We start from the raw sequence: 23,839 nt of genomic DNA on the forward strand, positions 1-23,839 counted from the left end.
CCTTCAATTTGTTAATATGGTGTATCACATTGATTGATTTACATATGTTGAAGAATCCTTGCATTCCTGGGATAAAACACTCTTGATCATGGTGTATCATCCTTTTAATGCGCTATTGGATTCTGTTTGCTAATATTTTGTTGAGGATTTTTGCATGTATGTTCATCAGTGATATTGGCCTGTAGTTTTCTTTCTTTGTGACATCCTTGTCTGGTTTTGGTATCAGGGTGATGGTGGTATCATAGAATGAGTTTGGGAGTGTTCCTTCCTCTGCAGTTTTTGGAACAGTTTGGGAAGGATGGGTATTAGCTCTTCTCTAAATGTTTGATAGAATTCGCCTGTGAAGCCATCTGGTCCTGGGCTTTTGTTTGTTGGAAAATTTTTAATCACAGTCTCAATTTCAGTTCTTGTGATTGGTCTGTTTGTATTTCTTCCTGGTTCAGTCTCGGAAGGTTGTACTTTTCTAAGAATGTGTCCATTTCTTCCAGGTTGTCCATTTTATTGGCGTATAGCTACTTGTAGTAATCTCTCATGATACTTTGTATTTCTGCAGTATCAGTTGTTACTTCTCCTTTTTCATTTATAATTCTATTGATTTGAGTGTTCTCTTGATGTGTCTGGCAAATGGTTTATCAATTTTGTTTATCTTCTTAAAGAACCAGCTGTTAGTTTTACTGATCTTTGCTATTGTTTCCTTCATTTTTTTTCATTTATTTCTGATCTGATCTCTATGATTTCTTTTCTTCTGCTAACTTTGGGGGTTTTTTGGTTTTTTTTTCTTCTTTCTCTCATTGCTTTAGGTTTAATGTTAGGTTGTTTATTTGAGATGTTTCTTGTTTCCTGAGGTAGGATTATATTGCTATAAACTTCTGTCTTAGAGCTGCTTTTGCTGTATCCCATAGGTTTTGGGTTGTTGTGTTTTCATTGTCATTTGTTTCTAGGTATTTTTTGATTTCCTCTTTGATTTCTTCAGTGATCTCTTGGTTATTAAGTAGTGTATTGTTTAGCCTCCATGTGTTTGTATTTTTTACAGATTTTTTTCCTATAATTGATATCTACTCTCATAGCCTTGTTGTCGGAAAGGATACTTGATATGATTTCAATTTTCTTAAATTTACCAAGGCTTGATTTGTGACCCAAGATATGATAAATCCTGCAGAATGTTCCATGAGCACTTGAGAAGAAAGTGTATTCTGTTATTTTTGGATGGAATGTCCTATAAATATCAATTAAGTCCATCTTGTTTAATGTATCATTTTAAGCTTGTATTTCCTTATTTATTTTCATTTTGGATGATCTGTCCATTTGTGAAAGTGAGGTGTTAAAGTCCCCTACTATGATTGAGTTACTGTCAATTTCCCCTTTTATGCCTGTTAGCATTTGCCTTATGTATTGAGGTGCTCCTATGTTGGATGTATAAATATTTACAATTGTTATATCTTCTTCTTCGATTGATCCCTTGATCATTATGTACTGTCCTTCTTTGTCTCCTGTAATAGTTTTTATTGTAAAATCTATTTTGTCTGATACAAGAATTGCTACTCCAGCTTTCTTTTGATTTCCATTTGCATGGAATATCTTTTTCCATCCCCTCACTTTCAGTCTGTATGTGTCCCTACGTCTGAAGTGAGTCTCTTGTAGACAGCATATATGTGGGTCTTGTTTTTGTATCCATTCAGCCATTCTATGTCTTTTGATTGGAGCATTTAATCGATTTACATTTAACATAGTTATCTACATGTATGTTCCTATTACCATTTTCTTAATTGTTTTGGGTTTGCTATTGTTGGTCTCTTCCTTCTCTTGTGTTTCCTGCCTGGAGAAGTTCCTTTAGCATTTGTTGTAAAACTGGTTTGGTGGTGCTGAATTCTCTTAGCTTTTGCTTGTCTATTAAACTTTTTATTTCTCCGTTGAATCTGAATGAGATCCTTGCCGTGTAGAGTAATGTTGATTGTAGTTTTTTCCCCTTCATCACTTTAAATATGTCCTGCCACTCCCTTCTGGCTTGCAGAGTTTCTGCTTAAAGATCAGCTGTTAACTTTATGGGGATTCCCTTGTATGTTATTTGTTGTTTTTCCCTTGCTCTTTTAATATTTTTTGTTTGTATTTACTTTTTGATAGTTCGATTCATATGTGTCTTGGCATGTTTCTCCTTGGATTTATCCTGTGTGGGACTCTCTGTACTTCCTGGACTTAACCATTTCCTTTCCCATATTAGGGAAGTTTTCAACTATAATCTCTTCAAATACTTTCTCAGTCCCTTTCTTTTTCTCTTCTTCTTCTGGGACCCCTATAATTCGAATGTTGGTGCATTTAATGTTGTACCAGAGGTCTCTGAGACTCTCTTCAATTCTTTTCATTCTTTTTTCTTTATTCTGCTCTGCAGTAGTTACTTCCACTATTTTATCTTCCAGGTCACTTATCCATTCTTCTGCTTCAGTTATTTCTGCTATTGATTCCCTCTAGAGAATTTTTAATTTCACTTATTGTGTTGTTCATCATTGGTTGTTTGCTCTTTAGTTTACTTAGGTCCTTATTAAACATTTCTTGTATTTTCTCCATTCTATTTTCAAGATTTTGGATCATCTTTACTGTCATTACTCTGAATTCTCTTTTTCAGCTAGACTGCCTATTACCACTTCATTTGTTTAGTCTGGTGGGTTTTTACCTTGCTCCTTCATCTGCTGTGTGTTTCTCTGTCTTCTCATTTTGCTTAACTTACTGTGTTTGGGGTCTCCTTTTCACAGACTGCAGGTTTGTAGCTCCCTTTGTTTTTGGTGTCTGCCCCCAGTGCCTAAGGTTGGTTCAGTGGGTTGTGTAGGCTTCCTGGTGGAGGTGACTGGTGCCTGTGTTCTGGTGGATGAGGCTGGATCTTGTCTTTCTGGTGTTCAGGACCATGTCTGATGGTGTGTTTTGGGGTGTCTGTGACCTTATTATGATTTTAGGCAGCCTCTCTGCTAATGGGTGGGGTTGTGTTCCTGTCTTGCTAGTTGTTTGGCATAGTATGTCCAGCACTGTAGCTTTCAGTCATTGAGTGGAGCTGGGTCTTAGCATTGAGATGGAGATCTCTGGGAGAGCTTTCGCTGTTTGATATTATGTGGAGTTGGGAGGTCTCTGATGGACCAGTGTCCTGAACTCAGCTCTCCCACTTCAGAGGCATAGGAGCACCAAGACCCTGTCAGCCACATGGAAAAAGAGAAAAAGGAGAAAAAAAAATATATATATATATATATTTATATATCGTTGCTCCCAAAGTCCACCGCTTCAATTTTGGGATGATTCGTTTTCTATTCAGGTATTCCACAGATGCAGGGTACCTCAGGTTGATTATGGAGATTTCATCCGCTGCTCCTGAGGCTGCTGGGAGAGATTTCCCTTTCTCTTCTTTGATCGCACATCTCCTGGCGTTCAGCCTTGGATATGGCCCCGCCTCTGCGTGTAGGTCGCCCTAGGGTGTCTGTTCCCACCCTGACAGGATGGTTTTAAAGTAGCAGCTGGTTAGGGGACTCTGTCTCACTCAGGCCAGGGGAGGAAGGTGGGGTACGGAATGCGGGCAAGCCTGCGGTGGCCGAGGCCAGCAAGATGTTGCAACAGCCTGAGGCCTGCCTTGTTCTCCTGGGGAAGTTGCCCCTGGATCCCGGGACCCTGGCAGTGGTGGGCTGCACAGGCTACTGGGAGGGGAGGTGTTGGTAGTGACCTGTGCTTGCACACAGGCTTCTTGGTGGCTGTAGCAGCAGCCTTAGCATTTCATGCCCATCTCTGGGGTCTGCGCTGGTAGCTGCAGCTTGCACCCATCTTTGGAGCTTGTTTAGGCGGTGCTCTGAATCTCCTCTCCTCATGCACAGTGAAACAATGATCTCTTGCCTCTTAGGCACTTCCGGACATTTTTCCGGACTCCCTCCCGGCTAACTGTGGTGCACTAGCCCCTTTCAGGCTGTGTTCACGCAGCCAACCCCAGTCCTCTCCCGGGATCTGACCCCTGAAGCCAGAACCTCAGCTCCCAGCACCACCCGTCCTGACGGGTGAACAGACAAGCCTCTCGGGCTGGTGAGTGCTGGTCGGCACTGATCCTCTGTGTGGGAATCTCTCCGCTTTGCCCACCGCACCCCTGTTGCTGTGCTCTCCTCCATGGCTCCGAAGCTTACCCCCTCCTCCCCACACAGTCTCCGCCAGTGAAGGGGCTTCCTAGTGTGTGGAAACCTTTCCTTCTTCACAGCTCCCTCCCACTGGTGCAGGTCCCATCCTTATTCTTTTGTCTCTGTTTTTTCTTTTTTCTTTTGCCCTACCCGGGTACGTGGGGAGTTTCTTGCCTTTTGGGAGGTCTGAGGTCTTCTACCAGAGTTCAGTGGGTGTTCTATAGGAGTTGTTCCACATGTAGATGTATTTCTGATGTATTTGTGGGGAGCAAGGTGATCTCCACGTCTTTTCCGCCATCTTGAAGGTCTCTCTGTACTTCATTTTTAAATTACAAAGAAATAATTTATCTAGAAAATTAATTATTCTTAAAACTAACTTGTTTTTAGTAGTAAAATATGTGAATAAAATATTTTGATGCTATGATATATTCTGTCATTTGACTGATACTCTGCCTTCTCCATGCCACTTTTCATGGTTGAGGTTAGAATGAAATGCACTTTTTCCAGAACACTTTTCACCTAGGAGTGGCAGTGTGAAGCTGTTATCTGAATTAATGCTAATTCTGATATCTGCATTAATTATGAAAGGAAAAAAACAATATATTTTATAATAGGAGAATAATTAAATGAACCATGTTTATAGTAAGATAAGTATCCACTAAATTTAATACTTACAATAATTCTAATCACATGTGAAATATGTATATATTATTGCAAGGAGATTAAATATGAACATAAAATAGCATGTGTAGTATTGTCCTAAATATACAAATATATGTGCCTCTGCTTCATGAGATTGGGTGATCTTTTTTCTTTTTACCTTTTGCTATAACTTTCCTGTTGAGAAAATACAATATGAGCATAAAAAAGTAAGCAAAGCTTACAATTCCTCTTTTTACATCAAGTAGACCAAATTTGTTTTAAGCTGAAGATATAACTCTAAAGGAGTTCTCTAATGGTGCATTGCTGTAAGTATCAAATTCACCCACCAGTATCAGTTTTTATTTAATAAATTAAAAAACTTAGAGGAAAACAAGCAGAATCTTCAATAATTGGAGTTATAGAAAATAGTTTAAAAATAGGAAATTGTGACTACCAAACTCAATATACCTCTTATACAAGCAAATATAAGACCTAAAAATCATCTTTTCTGTGTTATTACAATTCAAGTATAGCAAGCTGATTTTTAAAAGTCTATTGGAGTTCACAGAAAGTAACAAAACATGATTATCAATTTCTGAAAGAGAATAGCAGACATACCATAAGGACATGTATTAAGTGAGGATGTGAGAGAAAGAAAACGCAAGAAAGCAGTGAGACAAAGAGACAAACACAAAAATAAATCAAACTGCCAGGAGCTCGTTAGACTTCTAATCAAACAGCAGACTGTCTACAAACACAGTCTGGAAGGAGCTGTAGGTTATACACTGGATTTTTTCCCCTAGTCTTGCTAATTAAAATCAGCTCTATAATATTAGCAACAGTATTTCTTTAGGCATAAAGACTAATAGATATATTGTACATCAACAGTGACCAACATGCTATAGAGAACATATTAGAACTGAGTTCATAAAACAAATACCAAGAATAAACTTGTAATTTATATTTCTGTTTATATCTTTATATGTTCTATACAGTTTAAAAATTTTGTTTTTATTTATCTCATTCATTAAATTTTACCTAATATTGCTAAGAAAAAATAGGCTTTAATCAATAAATAAACCATGGAGAGATATATATTCTATATATAATTTGTTTTGTAATTAATTAATTGATTGATTGATTGATTACAAGCATAAACTCAGAGCTCAGACAAATCTGGGTTGCAATAATGATCCTGCCTCTGGTTACTTTTAACAGTGTTAACCTTGGGCAAGTAATATAAGTCTCATTTTCCAAACTGTAAAATGATGATGATAATAGTAGGAATCTTTTCACATTGTTTGAACAGGGGAGAAGTTAAATATAACAACTACAATATACAGTGTGTAATGCTTATGTACGCTCTGTAAATTAAATGTTGTTATTCCCTATTTATAGATTAGGAAAGAAAGAATGAGAACAATAAATTTATTCTCCCCATCTTACCATCTTTTAACTTCCCAGAGGCCACAATTGCTTAAAAAAAAAAGAAGGGGGGTAAAATAAAAATATTTTCTCATTTTTGAGAGGATCTAGAGAGAATAGATCCTTGTACAAACAATACTATCAATGAATTGATAGAAACTACCAGATAACATTTGGAGAGCTTTATTTTTTTTCATATTTATACCAACTATATATCATACATTGCTGATGTAAAAGAAATATACAAAACTCTTTGTGCTTTTAGTTTTATATACATCAATTTAGCTGACTGAAAGTCTAAGAAGCACCTTCCGTTTTCTTTCATGGCCTGATTGGATGTTTACAGGTGAAGGCAGACACCCATACCACACCTACATACACCCACTAGTGCAGGCAAGCACACACACACATGACATGCAGTGCTGGATGTTTTCTATCTTGACTTAGTGCTGTATCATTAACAAAAGACATGGAACATTTAATGATACTAGCAATGATGACAAAATAGCACCATTGACGTGTCTGTCATACTGTATATCTTTGAAATGAATCGATATTAATAATTTAACAGAATAAAAGGAAGTAGAAAATGAAGTTAGAAATCCTCAGTAAATAAATGTAGAGCAAAAAAAAAAGAAGAAAGAAAAATAGAACCTCACCTGTAATCAATCTAGTGACCTTTTCTTTGTACAGACATGTGGTTGCAAACAACCCAGACATTTTTAAGTGTTGTTCTGACTGCAAACAGTTGAAATGTATACTAAAAGGATTTTATATTCATGCAGCAGTTTCATATACATTATCTCATGAGATATTCAGAAGAGCATAGTGAAATGGATGGTATTTTCTTTATTACTAATTCTTCCAGTTTAAACACAAACAGATGGTGTGGATTGCTCATACAGCCAATGAACAACAAACCTAACCCTGTAATGCAGGTCTTATCTCCTGGTCCAACATCTTTCCCACTATATTATATGTTTTCTGACTAAAAGTAGAAGATAATATATATCAAATATTTATTTTAAATGGGAAAAATCAGTGCAAAAAAATATGGAAGACTGGTGAATGTATAAAAACTTAATGTTGATAATCTGATTCCTGTAGATCAGGAAGGCAAGTACACAGTAACAACTACTAGAAAAAGTAACAGAATCACAGAATCATAACTCAAACATAGTCAAGTATGTAAGGGTCTTTAATTCTTACAAATTATCTGCTTAGAGTATTTTGAATTAGAATTAAATAAAAAACCACTATACTACAGTTAAGGAAAAATATGCATACATTGGTAAAAATCTAGGACTAAATGAAATATGCAGTGTCTGGCATTTTAAATTTGTTGGTTGAATTAGAGTTCATTTATGTTTAAAAAGAGTTTTTGATAAGACAGCAAAAATTATCATCATATGTCTAGATGTTCTATTTTCTAACAAGAAATTCTAAAGAAATACTTATAAACAATCAGTGTGCCGGCTAATTTTCATATCTGTTTTATCAACCAACTTAAAAATAAATAATTTCATTTGTGTGGACAGAAACATGAATGTCTCAGTTGATATGAAGGTCTACTCTTCAGATATTTAGGCTTTATAAACCATACACATTATCTAAAATTAATGTATTCTGCTATCATATAAATACTGATTTTAAGTATTTTGCAGATTGTTGTATATTAAAATTGGGTACATACCGCTGAAAGACACATTACATGTTAATCTTTCACTTTACTTAGAGTTATGCCCATAAAGAATGAAGCCCTGAGGTAAGAATTTTAAAAATCAAAATACCTTTAAGCACTCTAAAGAGGTACAATTCAATTTAAATTCACTTTTTGCAGAGATAATATTAATATAGTAGTGTTATGAAGTCAGACATATGGAGTTAATTTGTTCAAGGAATGATATATTTCCAAATGAATAATAATTGGATGGCAAATATGACTTTATTATAATTGCACCACAAATGTTAAGCATCCTTTGTAAAATAAACTACTTTTACCCAATAAATATTTCCCTCCATTTTTCCATTCAAAATACACTAACCTTGTCCTAAAGTTTGTAGGATGAGGATGTCCATCATATAAGGATAAGTAGTCGTATTCTTCTTCTAGAGCAAACGACTGAAAAACAATTTGTATTCTATTTCGTTCTTCTGCTATTATTACCCATGTACAGTTTGCACCATTTGGATATCCATATGGAAAACCAGGGCTTTCTATAGTGCCATTAAGTCCTTTTAAAGTTCCACCACATGTATAAATAAATCCTGTAACAAAACACAAATAAACAGACATTAATATTACATAAAATAAGAACAATCTAGAAGACATATTATTTGGAAAAAGCCTTTTGTTTTTCCAAGACCTATATTACAATAATTTTGTAAATGACAATTTAAGAGCTAGGTAAATTATCTATTTTTTTTAAATAGGTAAAACATCAGTAGCAAAATACTAGAAGATGTGTCATTTATCATACATCTTGTGCTTAGTAATTATAAACCAGTTGATGAAATAAAATCCTCTATACTTCTGATTCATTATACATTACATGATCCAACATACAAACACAATCCTAGAAGTACTTCCAATCTAATTGGTATCTTCCCTGAAGTAGTTTCCAATCTAATTGTGGGCACTCATAAACAACATTTTGACTTTAATAATGTTAGTATGCATTTTGGGTCTTAAAAAATTAACTCCAGTTTTTCTTAGTAAATCATGCTAACTGTTTTGTGTATGCAAATCTGTACCATGCAACCAATGTGCCTTAGGAAAATCTGTCCCACTCTGATTTTATCAGGGGGATAAAAGGCTCAGACCTAAAAAACAAAACAAAACCAAACCTATGTAATTGCTCTTTGACCAGAGCACAGTCTAAACTAACCATATCAGAGTGACATCTAAGGTTGGGGAGAAAAATTGAGCCGTGGACAACTGACAGCAGCCATCTTAAAAACATCCCTACTAGTTCTATGGGAGGTCTAAATTATTGAGAGCTTGACTCTTGGAGATACCTAGAAAACAGCATGTTTCTTGAAGAATTTTTTATAAGTATATAATATTCTGTAGTCATATTGGGTAATGCAAAACCCTAAGATTTATAAAATGGTCAGAGAAGATGGTCCCCGGCATGTACCTAGACAAGTAGGTACATGCAGTTAAAGCTTGGATCTAGAGGCAGGCAGCCATGGTTTTGATACCTGAAAAGGTTTATCAAAAGTCCAGGCTCTCGTTCAACTTGTCCAAAAGAATTTGGTCAAAGAACACAAAACACCAAGGAAAGAATAAACACACGCACGCTGAGGCTGGGAAGAAAAGAGAGCAAAGAAGACGTTTATTGAGGCAAAAGTGAAAGTTACACACTCTAAGGAGAGGAGTGTGGGCATCCTCCTGAGTAAAGAGCTGCACTACAGGGTTGATGATCCCCCTTTTCATTTTATTTTTAGCGCTTTGAGTGGGTGGAGGGTCTTTTTGAGTACGGTGGAATATTCATTGAGGGGAGGGTTGAGGTGTGGCCTGGATTACACCAGGTTGCATCAGCTTCTCATCCTGCACATGCATTTGTCTCCTGAAGCTACTGTACATGCACTCTAAGAGCTGTTTTCCCTTAAATTTTTCCTTACTAGTTGAGCGCCACATGTGGAAAGTCATACAGGGTCATCAGCACCCTGTGTGTTTTTATTTGCGTATGCTCCCCAGTTTTCACGATCAGAGTTTCTTGTTCAGATGCTACAAAGTTTCTGTTTTAGATGCCATTACTCCATGTGTCATAATCTTATTAAGTGCAAAACATGGAGGTCGCTTTGTGAACTGCCTAATGCCAATATGTGAGTAGGCTGTCCTTGGGCCTGGTCCTGTCTTTCCTGCCTCAATTTCAGAAGTTCTGATGAGAATTCTTCACCCAGATTTTATTTCCACATCTATGTGTCCTACATGACGCTTAAGTACCCTGAAGCTGTCAGTGAGAGATACCAAGCTAATTTTCATAAGAGAATGCCATACTACCCAAAGTATCTTTGAAACTGGATGTAGAGATGCAGGAAATTTGGGGCTTCTCTCTCTGAGAAGAAATGAGTACAGTATATGTAATAAGGGTATGGATATGTTTTAAAAGTGTAAGAAAGTATGCATCAAAGATGGGAAGCCAGAGTTGTAGATCATGGCAGATGGAGGCTAATTTGGGGTGTTGTCCATTCATTCCACAAGAGCACCTTGATTTTGCTAGGGGAGCCACTTCTCTACCAAACAGCTATATGCTTTGGAATAGCTGACTCTACTGACTAGTGGTGAGGTGGGTGGCTCAGGGCTGGATTAATCAGTATAACCCTATCCTCCTAGCTGTATTTACTTCAGTAATATACTCTGATTATCTTTATATATGGGAAAGTCGTAAGCCTGGGTTATTCAGTTTGTGATATGTGGCATAGTTCTTGTGATCGTTTTGCCCTTTCAAAAGCTTACCAAGAAGCTGGATAAGGTATACGTTTTTTAAAAATCAATATTTGTGTGTATACTTATAGTTTTGCTCATGCACCAAAAATCAAATAGGGCATTTTCTGATTTTCAAAAAAAAAAAAAAGAGAGACAGGTCCCTTTTGAAATTGCTTCTTGCAGAGCAATTACTTTGAAGCCTTAGGTTAATTAGCTACCACCCATTTCTATTAGTTTTCTGCCTGAACAGCTTCCAATTTGAACTTCATAACTAAATGCAATCATGAATCCCTTCAGCTACAGTCTGATCTATGGGCTGTTTTATATAGTCTCAAGACCCATAACCCTAACAGTTTTAGAAAAAGGACATATGTCCTAAAATAACAGGCTCAGCCTTGTCCACTAATTCTTCAAGGGCCTGCTGATTCATGCAGTTCAATTCCTTTCCTTTTTTTTCTCCAGGCAAATTGGGAATTACCCCTATTTTTAAGCTTCTTATCTGTGTTCTTCATTTGATTTTCATTTTTGTTTATATATGTTTGATTAAACATCACAGTGTTAATAATAAAGTACATTTTCCAACAGAAGGTTAATAATTTTCACACCCAAAAGATCAGAAGTAAATAGAAACTTTAAAAGCAAAACAAAATTTTCCTCATTTACTTATGCTTCACAAGGTTTGTCATTGTTATAAGCTTACTTTTCCAAGCCATTTCTAGGCATGCAGGTAATATGTATATTTCTATGCATTAGATATATTTTTTATAAATAGAGTCAGTCATACTAAGCATATTTTCCTGAATTTTTTGTTTAACTTTGTAAAATATAACTGATATTTTTCTGGATCCACATATATATGTTTACTACATTCCTTTTTTAATGACTACATAGTTAAATGGCATATGGTATGTCTGCACTATAATTTATTTGACATATCTCCTTTTGATGGTTTCATTCTTTGAGATTTCATGGGTGTAAAGAGCAACTTTGGATGTATATCCTTGTGCACTTGTGTGATATATCCTGCAGATGGAATTCCATAAATGAGAGTACTAAATTTTAAGAGACATGTAGCCAAACTGTCCTCAATAAAGTAAAAATTATTGCTGCTTTCACAAGGTTATTAAGTGTTTCCGACCTCCAACCCTGATTTTGGCAACACTAGATTTTTCATAAGGCAAATTTTGCAAGGCAAAAAAAAGTATTATCTTACTATTTTATTTTTGCATTTCTCTGATTAGTACTGGGATCAAATATTTTGTTATATGCTTTTCATTTATTTATCATTCTTTTTTTGTAAATTGCCTTGTCATATCCTTTACATATTTTTTATTTTTTTATTTTTTTTATTTTTTGCGGTACACGGGCCTCTCACTGTTGTGGCCTCTCCCGTTGCGGAGCACAGGCTCCGGATGCGCAAGCTCAGCGGCCATGGCTCACGGGCCCAGCCGCTCCATGGCATGTGGGATCTTCCCGGACCGTGGCACGAACCCGTGTCCCCTGCATTGGCAGGCAGACTCTTAACCACTGCGCCACCAGGGAAGCCCCTTCACATATATTTTAATGGATACTTTACCTTTTCTTACTTCTTTTTTTAGGATACAATTGCTTAGGTTTCTGGTTTTTCATTGGTAATCCATATTTGCCATTCATATACTGTACATTTCTAAACGAAACAACTTTGCTTATTCATTGCTGTCATAAATTCACAACTCTTTACTGCTCTTTATAGTGCATGTGAAGCTTCTTCTCCTTTGATGATCTTTCTTCAATATTTGTTCATCTATTCATCACATACGTCATGCCTTAGGTATAAAATGACTAAAAGAACATTATCTTAGCCTGTCTTCATGACAAACTACAACATGAGACAGCAAGGAAATATAGATTATTTTATTATTACAGAATGATTTCTATGATCAGGGTAAGCACACTGTGCTGTGTAAACAGGTGGAAGCAAAACTAGATTAAGATAGTTTGTTATGTGTTTATGGAAAACTGGTCTCAAAAACTGGTATTGCAAATTTTTATAGATTCAGTCTTTGTTTCTGAGTGCCTTATGTTGTATTTTTCACATCTTAACATTTAATGTCCACTTAGTCAATTTATTCTTCAAAAACAAAATTTCCATAATTTGGGTCATATTGTCAATAAGAATTTAGTTAACAATATAGATTTTTAGATTTTCTTTCTTTCTTCTCCCATGTCCATATTTTACCTTTCCTTCACAGTGAAGAACAATGCAATGACTATTTGTACAGCATTTTTTATGATATTTTAAAATTTCTTCTGTTTTCTTTTGTGGTAAGTTCCGTGCTAGAACAACCTTCACACTGGTGCTTAACTTTTACTTTTGTTCACATTCGTGTTTATCTACTGCAGCGGCTTTTGTGCCCAATCATATCAAGATTTCTCTTTTTTTTTCCCCACTATTAAGCTCACATTTTTCTGATACACAACATTGTGTGATAAAAACTTAAGAACTCAGCAGTAGCAATTACCCTTTTTATTGTGGTAAGCAACACATAATATGAAGTCTATCCTCTTACCAATTTTGGAGTGTACATTGTTAGATAGCAGGTCTCTAGAGCTTTTTCATCTTGCTTGAATGAAATGCTATACCCATTGAACAATAACTCCTAATTTCCCCTACCCCCCATCCTACTTTTAGCCTCTCTGAACTTGACTACTTTAGATATCTCATATAAGTAGAATCATGTAGTTTTTGGTCTTCTATGATTTGCTTGCATCACTTAGCATAATGTCCTCAAGATTCTTCCATGGTATAGCCTATGACAGCATTTCCTTCTTTTTTTTAAAGCTGATTTCCATTGTATATACATACCTCATTTTCTTTATTCATTCATCCTTCAGTGGATGTATAGATTGTTTCCAATTCTTGGTTATCACGCATAATGTTGTAATGAACATGAACGTGGAAGCATCTCTTTGAGATCCTGATTTCAGTTCTTTTGTATAAATACCCAGGAGTAGAATTGCTGGATCACATGGTAGTTTATTTTTAATTCCTCAAAGAACTTCCATACTGTTTTCCATAGTGGCTGCACTACTTTACATTCTCATATCAGTTCACAACGGCTCCAGTTTCTCCACATACTTACATATATATGTATGTATTTTTTTTTTTGATAATGGCCATCCTAACAGCTATGAGAAGATCTCATTGTGGTTTGAATTTGCAGTTTTCTAATGATTAGTGATATTCACCATGTTTTATATAGCCGCAGGCCATTAGTTTCTCTTTTTTGCAGAAATGTCTATCCAAGTCCTTTGCCCATTTTAAAAATTATTGTTCATTAGTTATTGAGTTGTATAAGTTCTCTATAACTTTTGTCTACTAACACTATATCAGATATATGGTTTGCAGATGTTTTATATCATTGCATCGGTTGCCTTTTCACTCTTCTGTTTCCTTGTTTCACAGAAGTTTTTAGTTTGGTATAGTCCAGACTGTGTTTTCTGTTTCACTCTTTTGTTTCCTTGTTTCACAGAAGTTTTTAGTTTGGTATAGTCCCACTTGTCTATTTTTATTTTCATTGCCTGTGCTTTTGGTGTCATATCCAAGAAATTATTGCCAAGACCAATGTCAAGAAGCTTTACCCCTAAGTTTTCTTCTAGGAGATTTCTAGTCTGGGTCTTATGTTTAAGTGTTTAATCTACATTGAGTTGATTTTTATGTATAGTATACATTAAGGATCAAATTTTATTATTTTACATATGGGTATCCTGTTTTTCCCAACACCATTTGTTGAAGAAACTTCCTTTCCCCATTGTGTATTCTTTTTTTTTTTTTTTTGCGGTACATGGGCCTCTCACTGTTGTGGCCTCTCCTGTTGTGTAGCACAGGCTCCGGACGTGCAGGCTCAGTGGCCATGGCCCACGGGCCCAGCCGCTCCGCGGCATGTGGGATCTTCCCGGACCCGGGCACGAACCTGTGTCCCCTGCATCGGCAGGTGGACTCTCAACCACTGAGCCACCAGGGAAGCCCCCCCATTGTTTATTCTTGGCACCCTTTTTGAAGATCATTTGACCATAGATGTGTTGGTTTACTTCTGGGTCCTTGATCTGTTCCATTGGTTGATATTTCTGTCTTCATGCTAGTACCATACTGTTTTGATTGCTGAGTTATGTAATATATTTTAAAATCAGGAACTGTGAGGCCTACTGCTTTGCTTTTCTTTCTCAAGATTGTTTTAGCTATTTGGATCCTTTGTAGTTCCATATGAATTTTGAAAATTTTTTACTGTTTCTTTTAAAAAATGCCATTGGAATTTTGATATGGTTTGCATTGAATCTGTATATCACTTTAGGTAATATGAAAAGCATATGATTTTTTATTTCATTATTTATTGAAAACTTTTAGGTCATAACTAAAATTTCTTCTCCCATACCACAAAATTTTTTCTATGTCATGGTCTTTTCACATATTGAATAGCTCTTCCTCTGATCTTGAAGGAGGAAATTTCTTCTTTCTAATTTATACTGATACATTCATTATTTGTAGAATGTTCTTTTAGACAACAATCACTATTTAAGGCAACATCATAGAAAATGCAAAAACAGTTTCCATAAGACTCAGTATTCAATGCTTGTTAATTAAATTAATTGCAAAACCTAACTATCAGAAATTTTGCAGGTAGTGGGTCACCTGAGTATTTTATTCTATCCTTATTCAATCAGAGAAATGATCTGTAGTGAAATATACTTGCAGTATTCCTTGAATTTGTGTTATATGTATCATTATATAACCTGAAATATTTTTGCTATCAAGATACTTCTAAAAAAAATCAGAATCCATTACAGACTCTGCTTTCTGAGGAATACAGTCTGTGCCATTTTCCTCTTCAGTCACTTCTATGCCTAATCCTTTCTATACATTTTCAACAGAGCCATCCACTTAAAACAGAGCTAACCCTATGGAAAAATCTAAATAATGTCATTGGCATGCAATCTAAGCTATGATTTTTGTGTTATCTCTCAAATCATCCCCTGTAAGTGGCATTGAAATTTGTGCCTTTCCCACATAATTTGCTCATCTTTTCTAGAATAAGCTTTAAATTATCTTACCTCCATTTCTTTTTTATATACTGTTTTCTTTAAATGAAGCTTATTCCCTTCATTTCTGCTTAGGCAAAATTTCAGGTCCTTCAATATCAAGCTCAAGCCACTATAAACAGTGATGATCCCTCCGGACATTTTTTTCTCATTTTTTCTAAATTCTACAATTATCACTTTAGTTTTCCACGTGTATTTTATTGTTTTCTTTTATGGGGGGGGAGGGTGTATATGATATATGACATATCTTCAGATGGATTGAGAGGTATAAAGAAACATCTGTTTTCTATATAAAGCCAGGGAGAACAACAGATGTAACAAAAATCATCAGAAATGTACTTAGCCATAAAAAATAGTTTTATATATTTTATTTTAAATTGTATGATCACCAGCCATTAATACAGTGTTTTGATTTAGGCCATGTCTATGTAATATTATTGCACTAGAGATAAGGATGTTTGAAATAGTTGTTGAAGAACTCGTTAAAATTTTCACCTAGTTTCATTTTTTAAGAAATCACTATTTTTATTATGTATTCTCTAAAATATGAATTTATTGAGACCTTCTTGTCTACATGTGTCTCTTTAAATTTTAAAATGTAATTCATAGTTTCATTGAAAATACCAGTTTTTCAATGAGCCACAGATTCTGAAGCTAGGCATCCTTATTTCACAATCTAACATGCCTTTTGTGCAAATTACCAACCTTATTAAGTCTGAGCTTCCTTATCTATTAAATGGGATAATAAGAGTACCTGTTTTAAAGATTAAACATGTTAACAACTGCAGATCTCTTTGAATAATATTTTAAGCATAGTGGGTATTATTGATGTTAGCTCCTCTTTCTCCTTTTCTTCTTCCTCTTCTTTACTGCTATAATTATTATTTTAGGCCATGAAGCTCGATTACATAATTTAGCTATTCCACTATCTTTGAATTAAAACATACAGATTTAAATAAACACCCTAAAAAATCCTATTACCAATTTGTCGGAGAATTAAAAATGGCTACTGCCCAAATGTATCTAATATGCTAGCAGATGGATGCCTGTAAAATATAATTCCATAACTCTAGTTCAGGTTATCAATAAAAACACATTAAATTATTTTATTCTTTATAGAATAGGAGGACAATTTTCATCTCAGAACATCACACAAATGTTAATGCTGGAGAGCTTGCCTTTCTTAAGGGAGAAAATGTAACTTGATATTGGTACATACATTTCCCATGTAGGTTTGTAGAGAATATGTAATCTTTATTTATTGGGTGAATGCATGCCAATTGGGTCAAAATTTTTAATTGTGTTGCTTAAATCTCTCTTACTCTTGCTAATATTTTTTCTGTATTTTTAATCTGCTACTAACTGTTGAAAATCTCTGTAATATTGTCACTTCTATTTCAGTTTTTGTTCCATATATTTGGACAGTAAATTATTAAGTAAATATAGTTAAAATTATTATATGGTCCTGGTGAATTTACTTGTGTATCATTATGTAATGATCTTTAGATCCATCAATTTTCACCACATAAAGTCTTCTTTATCTGCCATTAGTATAGGTATATTCAGTTATTTATGTTAGTGTCTATACTTATAATTATTATAAGATTATAGTCAGGGTGGATTTCTTATAAGCAGTGTTTAGGGTTTTTTTTAGCTCATGTGACAGTCTTTACTTTTGGAGTATTTAATCTATTTATAATTTTTTTTTTTTTTTTTTTTTGCGGTACGCGGGCCTCTCACTGCTGTGGCCTCTCCCGCTGCAGAGCACAGGCTCCAGACGCGCAGGCTCAGCGGCCATGGCTCATGGGCCCAGCCGCTCCGCGGCATGTGGAATCCTCCCGGACCGGGGCACGAACCCGTGTCCCCTGCCTTGGCAGGCGGACTCCCAACCGCTGCACCACCAGGGAAGCCCAATCTATTTAAACTTACTATATATGTATTTGTTTTCTGTTTGTTTTGCCTGACATTTGTTCTTTTACTTCCTCCTTTTGTTTTCTTTTATATTAATCAAGTGGGCCTTTTAATTGCATTTTTTCTCTCTATTAGCTTTCTAGTTGCATATTCTGTTAGCGGTAACCCTAGAGAGTAAAATGTGTATTCTGGATTATTAGGGTCAATTACAAATTAGTACTCATCATTTCCTGAACAAAGCAAGGATGTTAGAGAATTATAACTCTATCCCAGATCCTGATGTTTGTATTATTGTTTTTGTAGGCTTTAGTTATACATATAATTTAAGCAACCCAAAGACACTATTATCTTAATTACTCAGCATTCATTTAGATTTACCTACATATTTGCTTGTTTTATCATTTCACACCTTTCATCTAGGTTTATTTTTCTTCTATCTGAAAAATTGTTTCCAGTATTTATTGTAATTTAGTTCTAGCAACAAATACTTTTTTTTTGCTTTTTTAAGGTTTTATCTATTTTTTATAATTGTTTTTGATGACAGTTGTCCATTACAAGCTACTCCATCAGAGCCAGAGGTAGAAATTGCACTATGTTGCTTTATCTTTATTTCTTATCACTTATACTTTTTCATTTTCTGTCACACCAACCAGTCTCTCAGCCTTTTTTTAACCAAAAAAATCTTTCATTCTAAAAATCTATGTCTGAACTGTATTTAAAAATCAACTAATATAATTATTCAGGCAAAAACAATTTACAGTGAATTCAATAGTTCAAGGCAATATTATTCACTGAGCATGGGCTAGGTACCAAACACTGTACTGAACATTAGGTTTTACAAAAAATTTATAACAGTGTTTCAACCCTTAGTTGGCAAAATCAAATGGTAGAGCAGACATAAACAAATACTTTATAGATATATAGGGTAAGTACTATAACATGAGTCCTTGAAAAGCTATCTAAAATATAGACTCGTGGGAAAATAAAGATGTATTCAAATTTGAGTTGATTCTTTAATGTATTAAAATTTTTGATGTTTCATTTTTATTCTAGTTTTGCTAGTATCAGGTAAAACATATCTTTTAGGTTTAAGGTAAAAGATGAGGTTGTCCAAGGCATATTTTCTAAAGTGTATCAATCATACTGCTCCACTGGCATGTTGTAGACTGCCCTTACATTTCAAACTTTGTCACTCGAACCATTCTGCATATCCAAAATATTCATTCTTTCCTTCTTGATGGTAAGAAAGAAATGTGTAATTTTGCTTTCCTGAATTCATTGGACTGTTTTATACTGTAGCATCCATGTGTTGATTTGTCCATGTAGTTGGGAATTACCTAGGATATTCACCATTTTCTATAATAATAGAATTGCCAGACAGACTTGAGGAATAGCCAAAACATTTCTGGTTGCATTTGGAAGTTTCTAAAGTAAAAAAAAAGTCAAGAAGAAAAATGGGATAAATTAATCAGGATGGAAAGAACAGTTAGGGACAGATATGCCTCTTGAAAATAGAAATAAGTGAGAGGAAAGCCTATCAATCTGGCAAATGAGATTATCTTAGACAAAAATTATCAGATTGCATGTAAGCACTAGCCTGTAATGTCAAAGGGAAGAAATCAGTGGTCTCCAGTTGCTTCCTAACTTCAATACATGATTCTTTAATATATTTTCAACAGTGTAGAATTACTACTATAAACGAATATTCCAGTTGAAAATTATGAAAGTTGAATTATTTCTACAGCATCACCTGCAGACTTATAAAGAGTTTCTCAGGACATTATTGCAAAGTTAAGGTCAAGAAAGAAACTACAATAAAATTGTAATATAAATGACTTTTAACTTGATCTCATTAATACTAAATATTGAAGGAAGAGGATAACATTTAATTATCAAACATTGTAGTCAAATAAGGTATCATGTTAAGATATATTAGTATTTCAAATTTAAACTTTCAGAAATTGTGGCTTTTATCAGACACTGACCACAGATTTCACATTCTACCTCTAATGATATATACACTATATCTTTTTTCCTTGGACTAAAAGAACATTTAAAAATAATAGTCCATTAATATGATGCTTTTCATTGTATTTTTCTGTTACTAATACCTTAATTTTCTTCTGATCTTTAGCCATTAAAATGGATATTAATTATAACTAACCATACCCTATGAACCATATGTGCTCTAAACTTAATGCCTTTTGGCATAATTCCAATGCCTTTGAATAAACCAAAGGCTTCATAAAGCCCCATTCTCTCCCAGCTATTTCATAGGTCTTCTGAATAAATTTTAAAATTGGTGTTATTTGTATTATTCCTTTTATGTTTTTTTCTTTTTTTTTTTGCGGTATGCGGGCCTCTCACTGTTGTGGCCTCTGCTGTTGTGGAGCACAGGCTCTGGACGCGCAGGCTCAGCGGCTCACGGGCCCAGCCGCTCCGCGGCATGTGGGATCTTCCCAGACTGGGGCACGAACCCGTGTCCCCTGCATCGGCAGGTGGACTCTCAACCACTGTGCCACCAGGGAAGCCCTACATTATATTTAACTATCATTTGAGCATCAGACCAACAAAAAAGCACAGCAAGTATTGTGAAATATATACAAGAAAAATTAGCATTGGAAGATGTAGTTACATACTCCAACAATTGGTGTTTATACATCCATGAGCAAACCAAATTGTATTTCTCTCATTATTAAAAGATAACATTTTGACATCAATCACATAAAATTAGCTTTGTAATGAGCAAGAGAATAGGAATTAAAATAACTTTAGTAACTTTTGTTATCTTCTAGTAGAATAATAGTAATTAATTTTGCATAGCACTTTATAGTTTATAAAATTTTTATTATTTTGTCTTTGGATTGATCAATGGCTTTCACTCACTCTTGCTGTGGATAAATATTACACAATTTTGGTATGTCATTTATCTTCCTTGGATCGTACTTTCATAATTAACACTATATAAAATCATTTTATAAAAATTAAAAATAATGTATATAAAGTGTGCATCATAGATACAAGACTTAATACTTACTTAAGGCAACATAACATTTATTATTCTTACGGTCATTCACAAGTATTGATAAGTATCAGAACAAGTGATAAGTCTATGAATCCAACCTATTTTAACATTACATTCAAGACATAGAAACTATGAAAGGTAAAATGATAATGGCTTTCAATGTAAACCTGAATAAAGATCTCTCAGAATTTCTTCTAAAGTACAGTCTTTTTATGCTAACTAAAATAACTATAATGCAAATTGTAAACCCACTTTATTACATAAACACTGCAAGTTTTGAACATCAACATTCCCCTTAATAAATCTATATAAAATGTAATACACTTAATATGACAGTGTCTACTAAATATTATATTTGATGTGTAGGCTTGCTAGTAAATTCCAAAATTTGAATAGACAGAGATAATCACAAGATTAATAGATTTGGGATGCTTACCCAGTAAAGAAGATTTCCTTAGAGGTCTCACAGAATATAGACCCACCATGGTGCACCCCATTTGGATTATTCAAAATAATTCTTTACTTACTGTTTACTTCTTGTACTTTTATAAAGAAGAGAAATACCTAGTCTTGAGATTTGCTTCTATTTATTTTAAGCACTCCTCATGTAACAGCTCATTTAATCCTCTCAACAGCCCTATGATGTAGCCCTGAACTTATCTCAATTTTCAGTTGAGGAAACAGGCACAGAAAAAAAAAAAAAGAGTAATTAAGAGTAAATGCCCAGATCATACCGCTATCAAATGACAGAGCTGGGATTTGAACACAAACATTCTGGCTCCAGAATTTAAATTTCCACAAATATGCTATTTGTTTTTTTTTTTAATAGCTTTTCACTTTTTGTAATTCCTTTACTATGCCAGTTAGATCACTGATCTTTCATTTTTTTTTTTTTTTTTTTTTTTTTTGCATGATCTTTCATTTTTGTTCCATCCTCTTCTGACTACCTACCCTTAGTTTTTACCTGGTAAGATTTGTTTTTTCATAATTTTCTATAATTTTTTCTTTGAAATTTTCTAAAATTTGAATAGTTATTTGACCCCTCTTTGTAGGCTAACTTTCTGAGTTTCCAACCCCCTTCTCCTTTTAATTTCTTCTCTGATAAGAAATATAACACACTTTTTTTTTAGCCCATAAATGTAAGATGAATGGGCTTGAAAAAAATTCTAGGTTGGCTGTTCAAAAGGCAGTTGCAGGGCAGGAATAAAGATGTAGACATAGAGAAAGGACTTGACAACACGGGGTGGGAGGGGGAAGCTGGGGTGAAGTGAGAGTAGCATCGACATATATACACTACCGAATGTAAAAATAGCTAGTGGGAAGAAGTAGCATAGCAAAGGGAGATCAGCTTGGTGCTTTGCTATGACCTGGAGGGGTGGGAAAGGAGGATGGGAGGGAGGCTCAAAAGGGAGGAGATATGGGGACATACGTATGCATATGGCTGATTCACTTCGGTGTACAACAGAAACTAACACAGTATTGTGAAGCAATTATACTCCAATAAAGATCTATTAAAAAAAAAACCTGAAGAATCAAAAAGCTCTTCTCATTCTTATGTCACAATTCAAAGGTGTGTTTCTGATTATGGAAAAGCTACCTGACAAGTACCAAGAAAACTAGATTTCTTTTTAAATAAATGAAGCTCTGTGTGTCTAACAACATAAAGTTACTATATGCAGGGCAAATACATTTTCAGAATATATTTGCGTTATTTACACAGCTGTGATTTCTATATTTTTACCCTACCTTGTTAAAGTGAACTTTATACCATTCAGTCTAGAATTACTCTATTTCCTATCTCCAAACAAGTACTAAAGTAAGAAAATGACTATGAAGAATACACAAGATAATCACGACAAAGCAAAGAAATTATAAAATGATTTATAGTTATGTGATGATGAATATTGCTTTAATGAATCTCATGGTTTGCCATGGTTAAGAATACAAATAGGTATTTTTTTTAAACATCTTTATTGGAGTATAATTGCTTAACAATGTTGTGTTAGTTTCTGCTCTATAACAAAGTGAATCAGCTATACATATACATATATCCCCACTTCCCCTCCCTCTTGCATCTTCCTCCCACCCTCCCTATCCCACCCCTCTAAGTGGTCACAAAGCACGGAGCTGATCTCCCTGTGCTATGTGGTTGCTTCCCACTACCTATCTATCTTACATTGGGTAGTGTATATATGTCGATGCCACTCTCTCACTTCATCCCAGCTTACCCTTCCCCCTCCCCGTGTCCTCAAGTCCACTCTCTACGTCTGGGTCTTTATTCCTGTCCCACCCCTAGGTTCTTCAGAACCTTTTTTTTTGATTCCATATACAGATGTTAGCATACGGTATTTGTTTTTCTCTTTCTGACTTACTTCACTCTGTATGACAGATTCTAGGTCCATCCACCTCACTACAAATAACTCAATTTTGCTTCTTTTTATGGCTGAGAAATATTCCATTGTATATATGTGCCACATCTTCTTTATCCATTCATCTGTCGATGGACACGTAGGTTGCTTCCATGTCCTGACTATTGTAAATAGTGCTGCAATGAACATTGTGGTACATGTCTCTTTTTGAATTACGGTTTTCTCAAGGTACATGCCCAGTAGTGGGATTGCTGGGTATTATGGTAGTTCTATTTTTAGTTTTTTAAGGAACCTCCATACTGTTCTCAGTAGTAGCTGTATCAATTGGCATTCCTGCCAACAGTGCAAGAGGGTTCCCTTTTCTCCACACCCTCTCCAGCATTTATTGTTTGTAGATTTTTTGTTGATGGCCATTCTGACCTGTGTGAGGTGATACCTCATTGTGGTTTTGATTTGCGTTTCTCTAATGATCAGTGATGCTGAGCATCCTTTCATGTGTTTGTTGTAAACCTGTATATCTTCTTTGGAGAAATGTCTATTTAGGTCTTCTGCCCATTTTTGGATTGGGTTGTTTGTTTTTTTGACATTGGGCTGCATGAGCTGCTTGTAAATTTTGCAGATTAATCCTTTGTCAGTTGCTTCATTTTCGAATATTTTCTCCCATTCTGAGTGTTGTCTTTTCGTCCTGTTTATGGTTTCCTTTGCTGTGCAAAAGCTTTTGATTTTCATTAGGTCCCACTTATTTATTTTTGTTTTTATTTCCATTTCTCTAGGAGGTGGGTAAAAAAAGGATCTTGCTGTGATTTATGTCAGAGTGTTC

At 34.9% G+C, this 23,839-nt stretch overlaps 1 protein-coding gene across 3 annotated transcripts in view; it reads right to left on the minus strand.

Annotated features, from left to right (window-relative positions):
• The window catches only part of CSMD3 (CUB and Sushi multiple domains 3), a gene marked incomplete at both ends in the record, with an annotated part of 1,083,475 nt that overhangs the window by 957,294 nt on the left and 102,342 nt on the right, over positions 1 to 23,839 (minus strand). For all 3 annotated transcript variants that reach the window (XM_082858355.1, XM_082858354.1, XM_082858353.1), the window contains one exon: positions 8,249 to 8,471. In XM_082858355.1, coding sequence (XP_082714481.1) covers positions 8,249 to 8,471 — 223 coding nt within the window. The remainder of the gene's footprint in view (positions 1 to 8,248; positions 8,472 to 23,839) is intronic.

The sequence above is a fragment of the Leucopleurus acutus genome, assembly GCF_964270905.1.
Source record: "Leucopleurus acutus genome assembly, chromosome: 17".
Classification (NCBI taxonomy): Eukaryota; Metazoa; Chordata; class Mammalia; order Artiodactyla; family Delphinidae; genus Leucopleurus; species Leucopleurus acutus.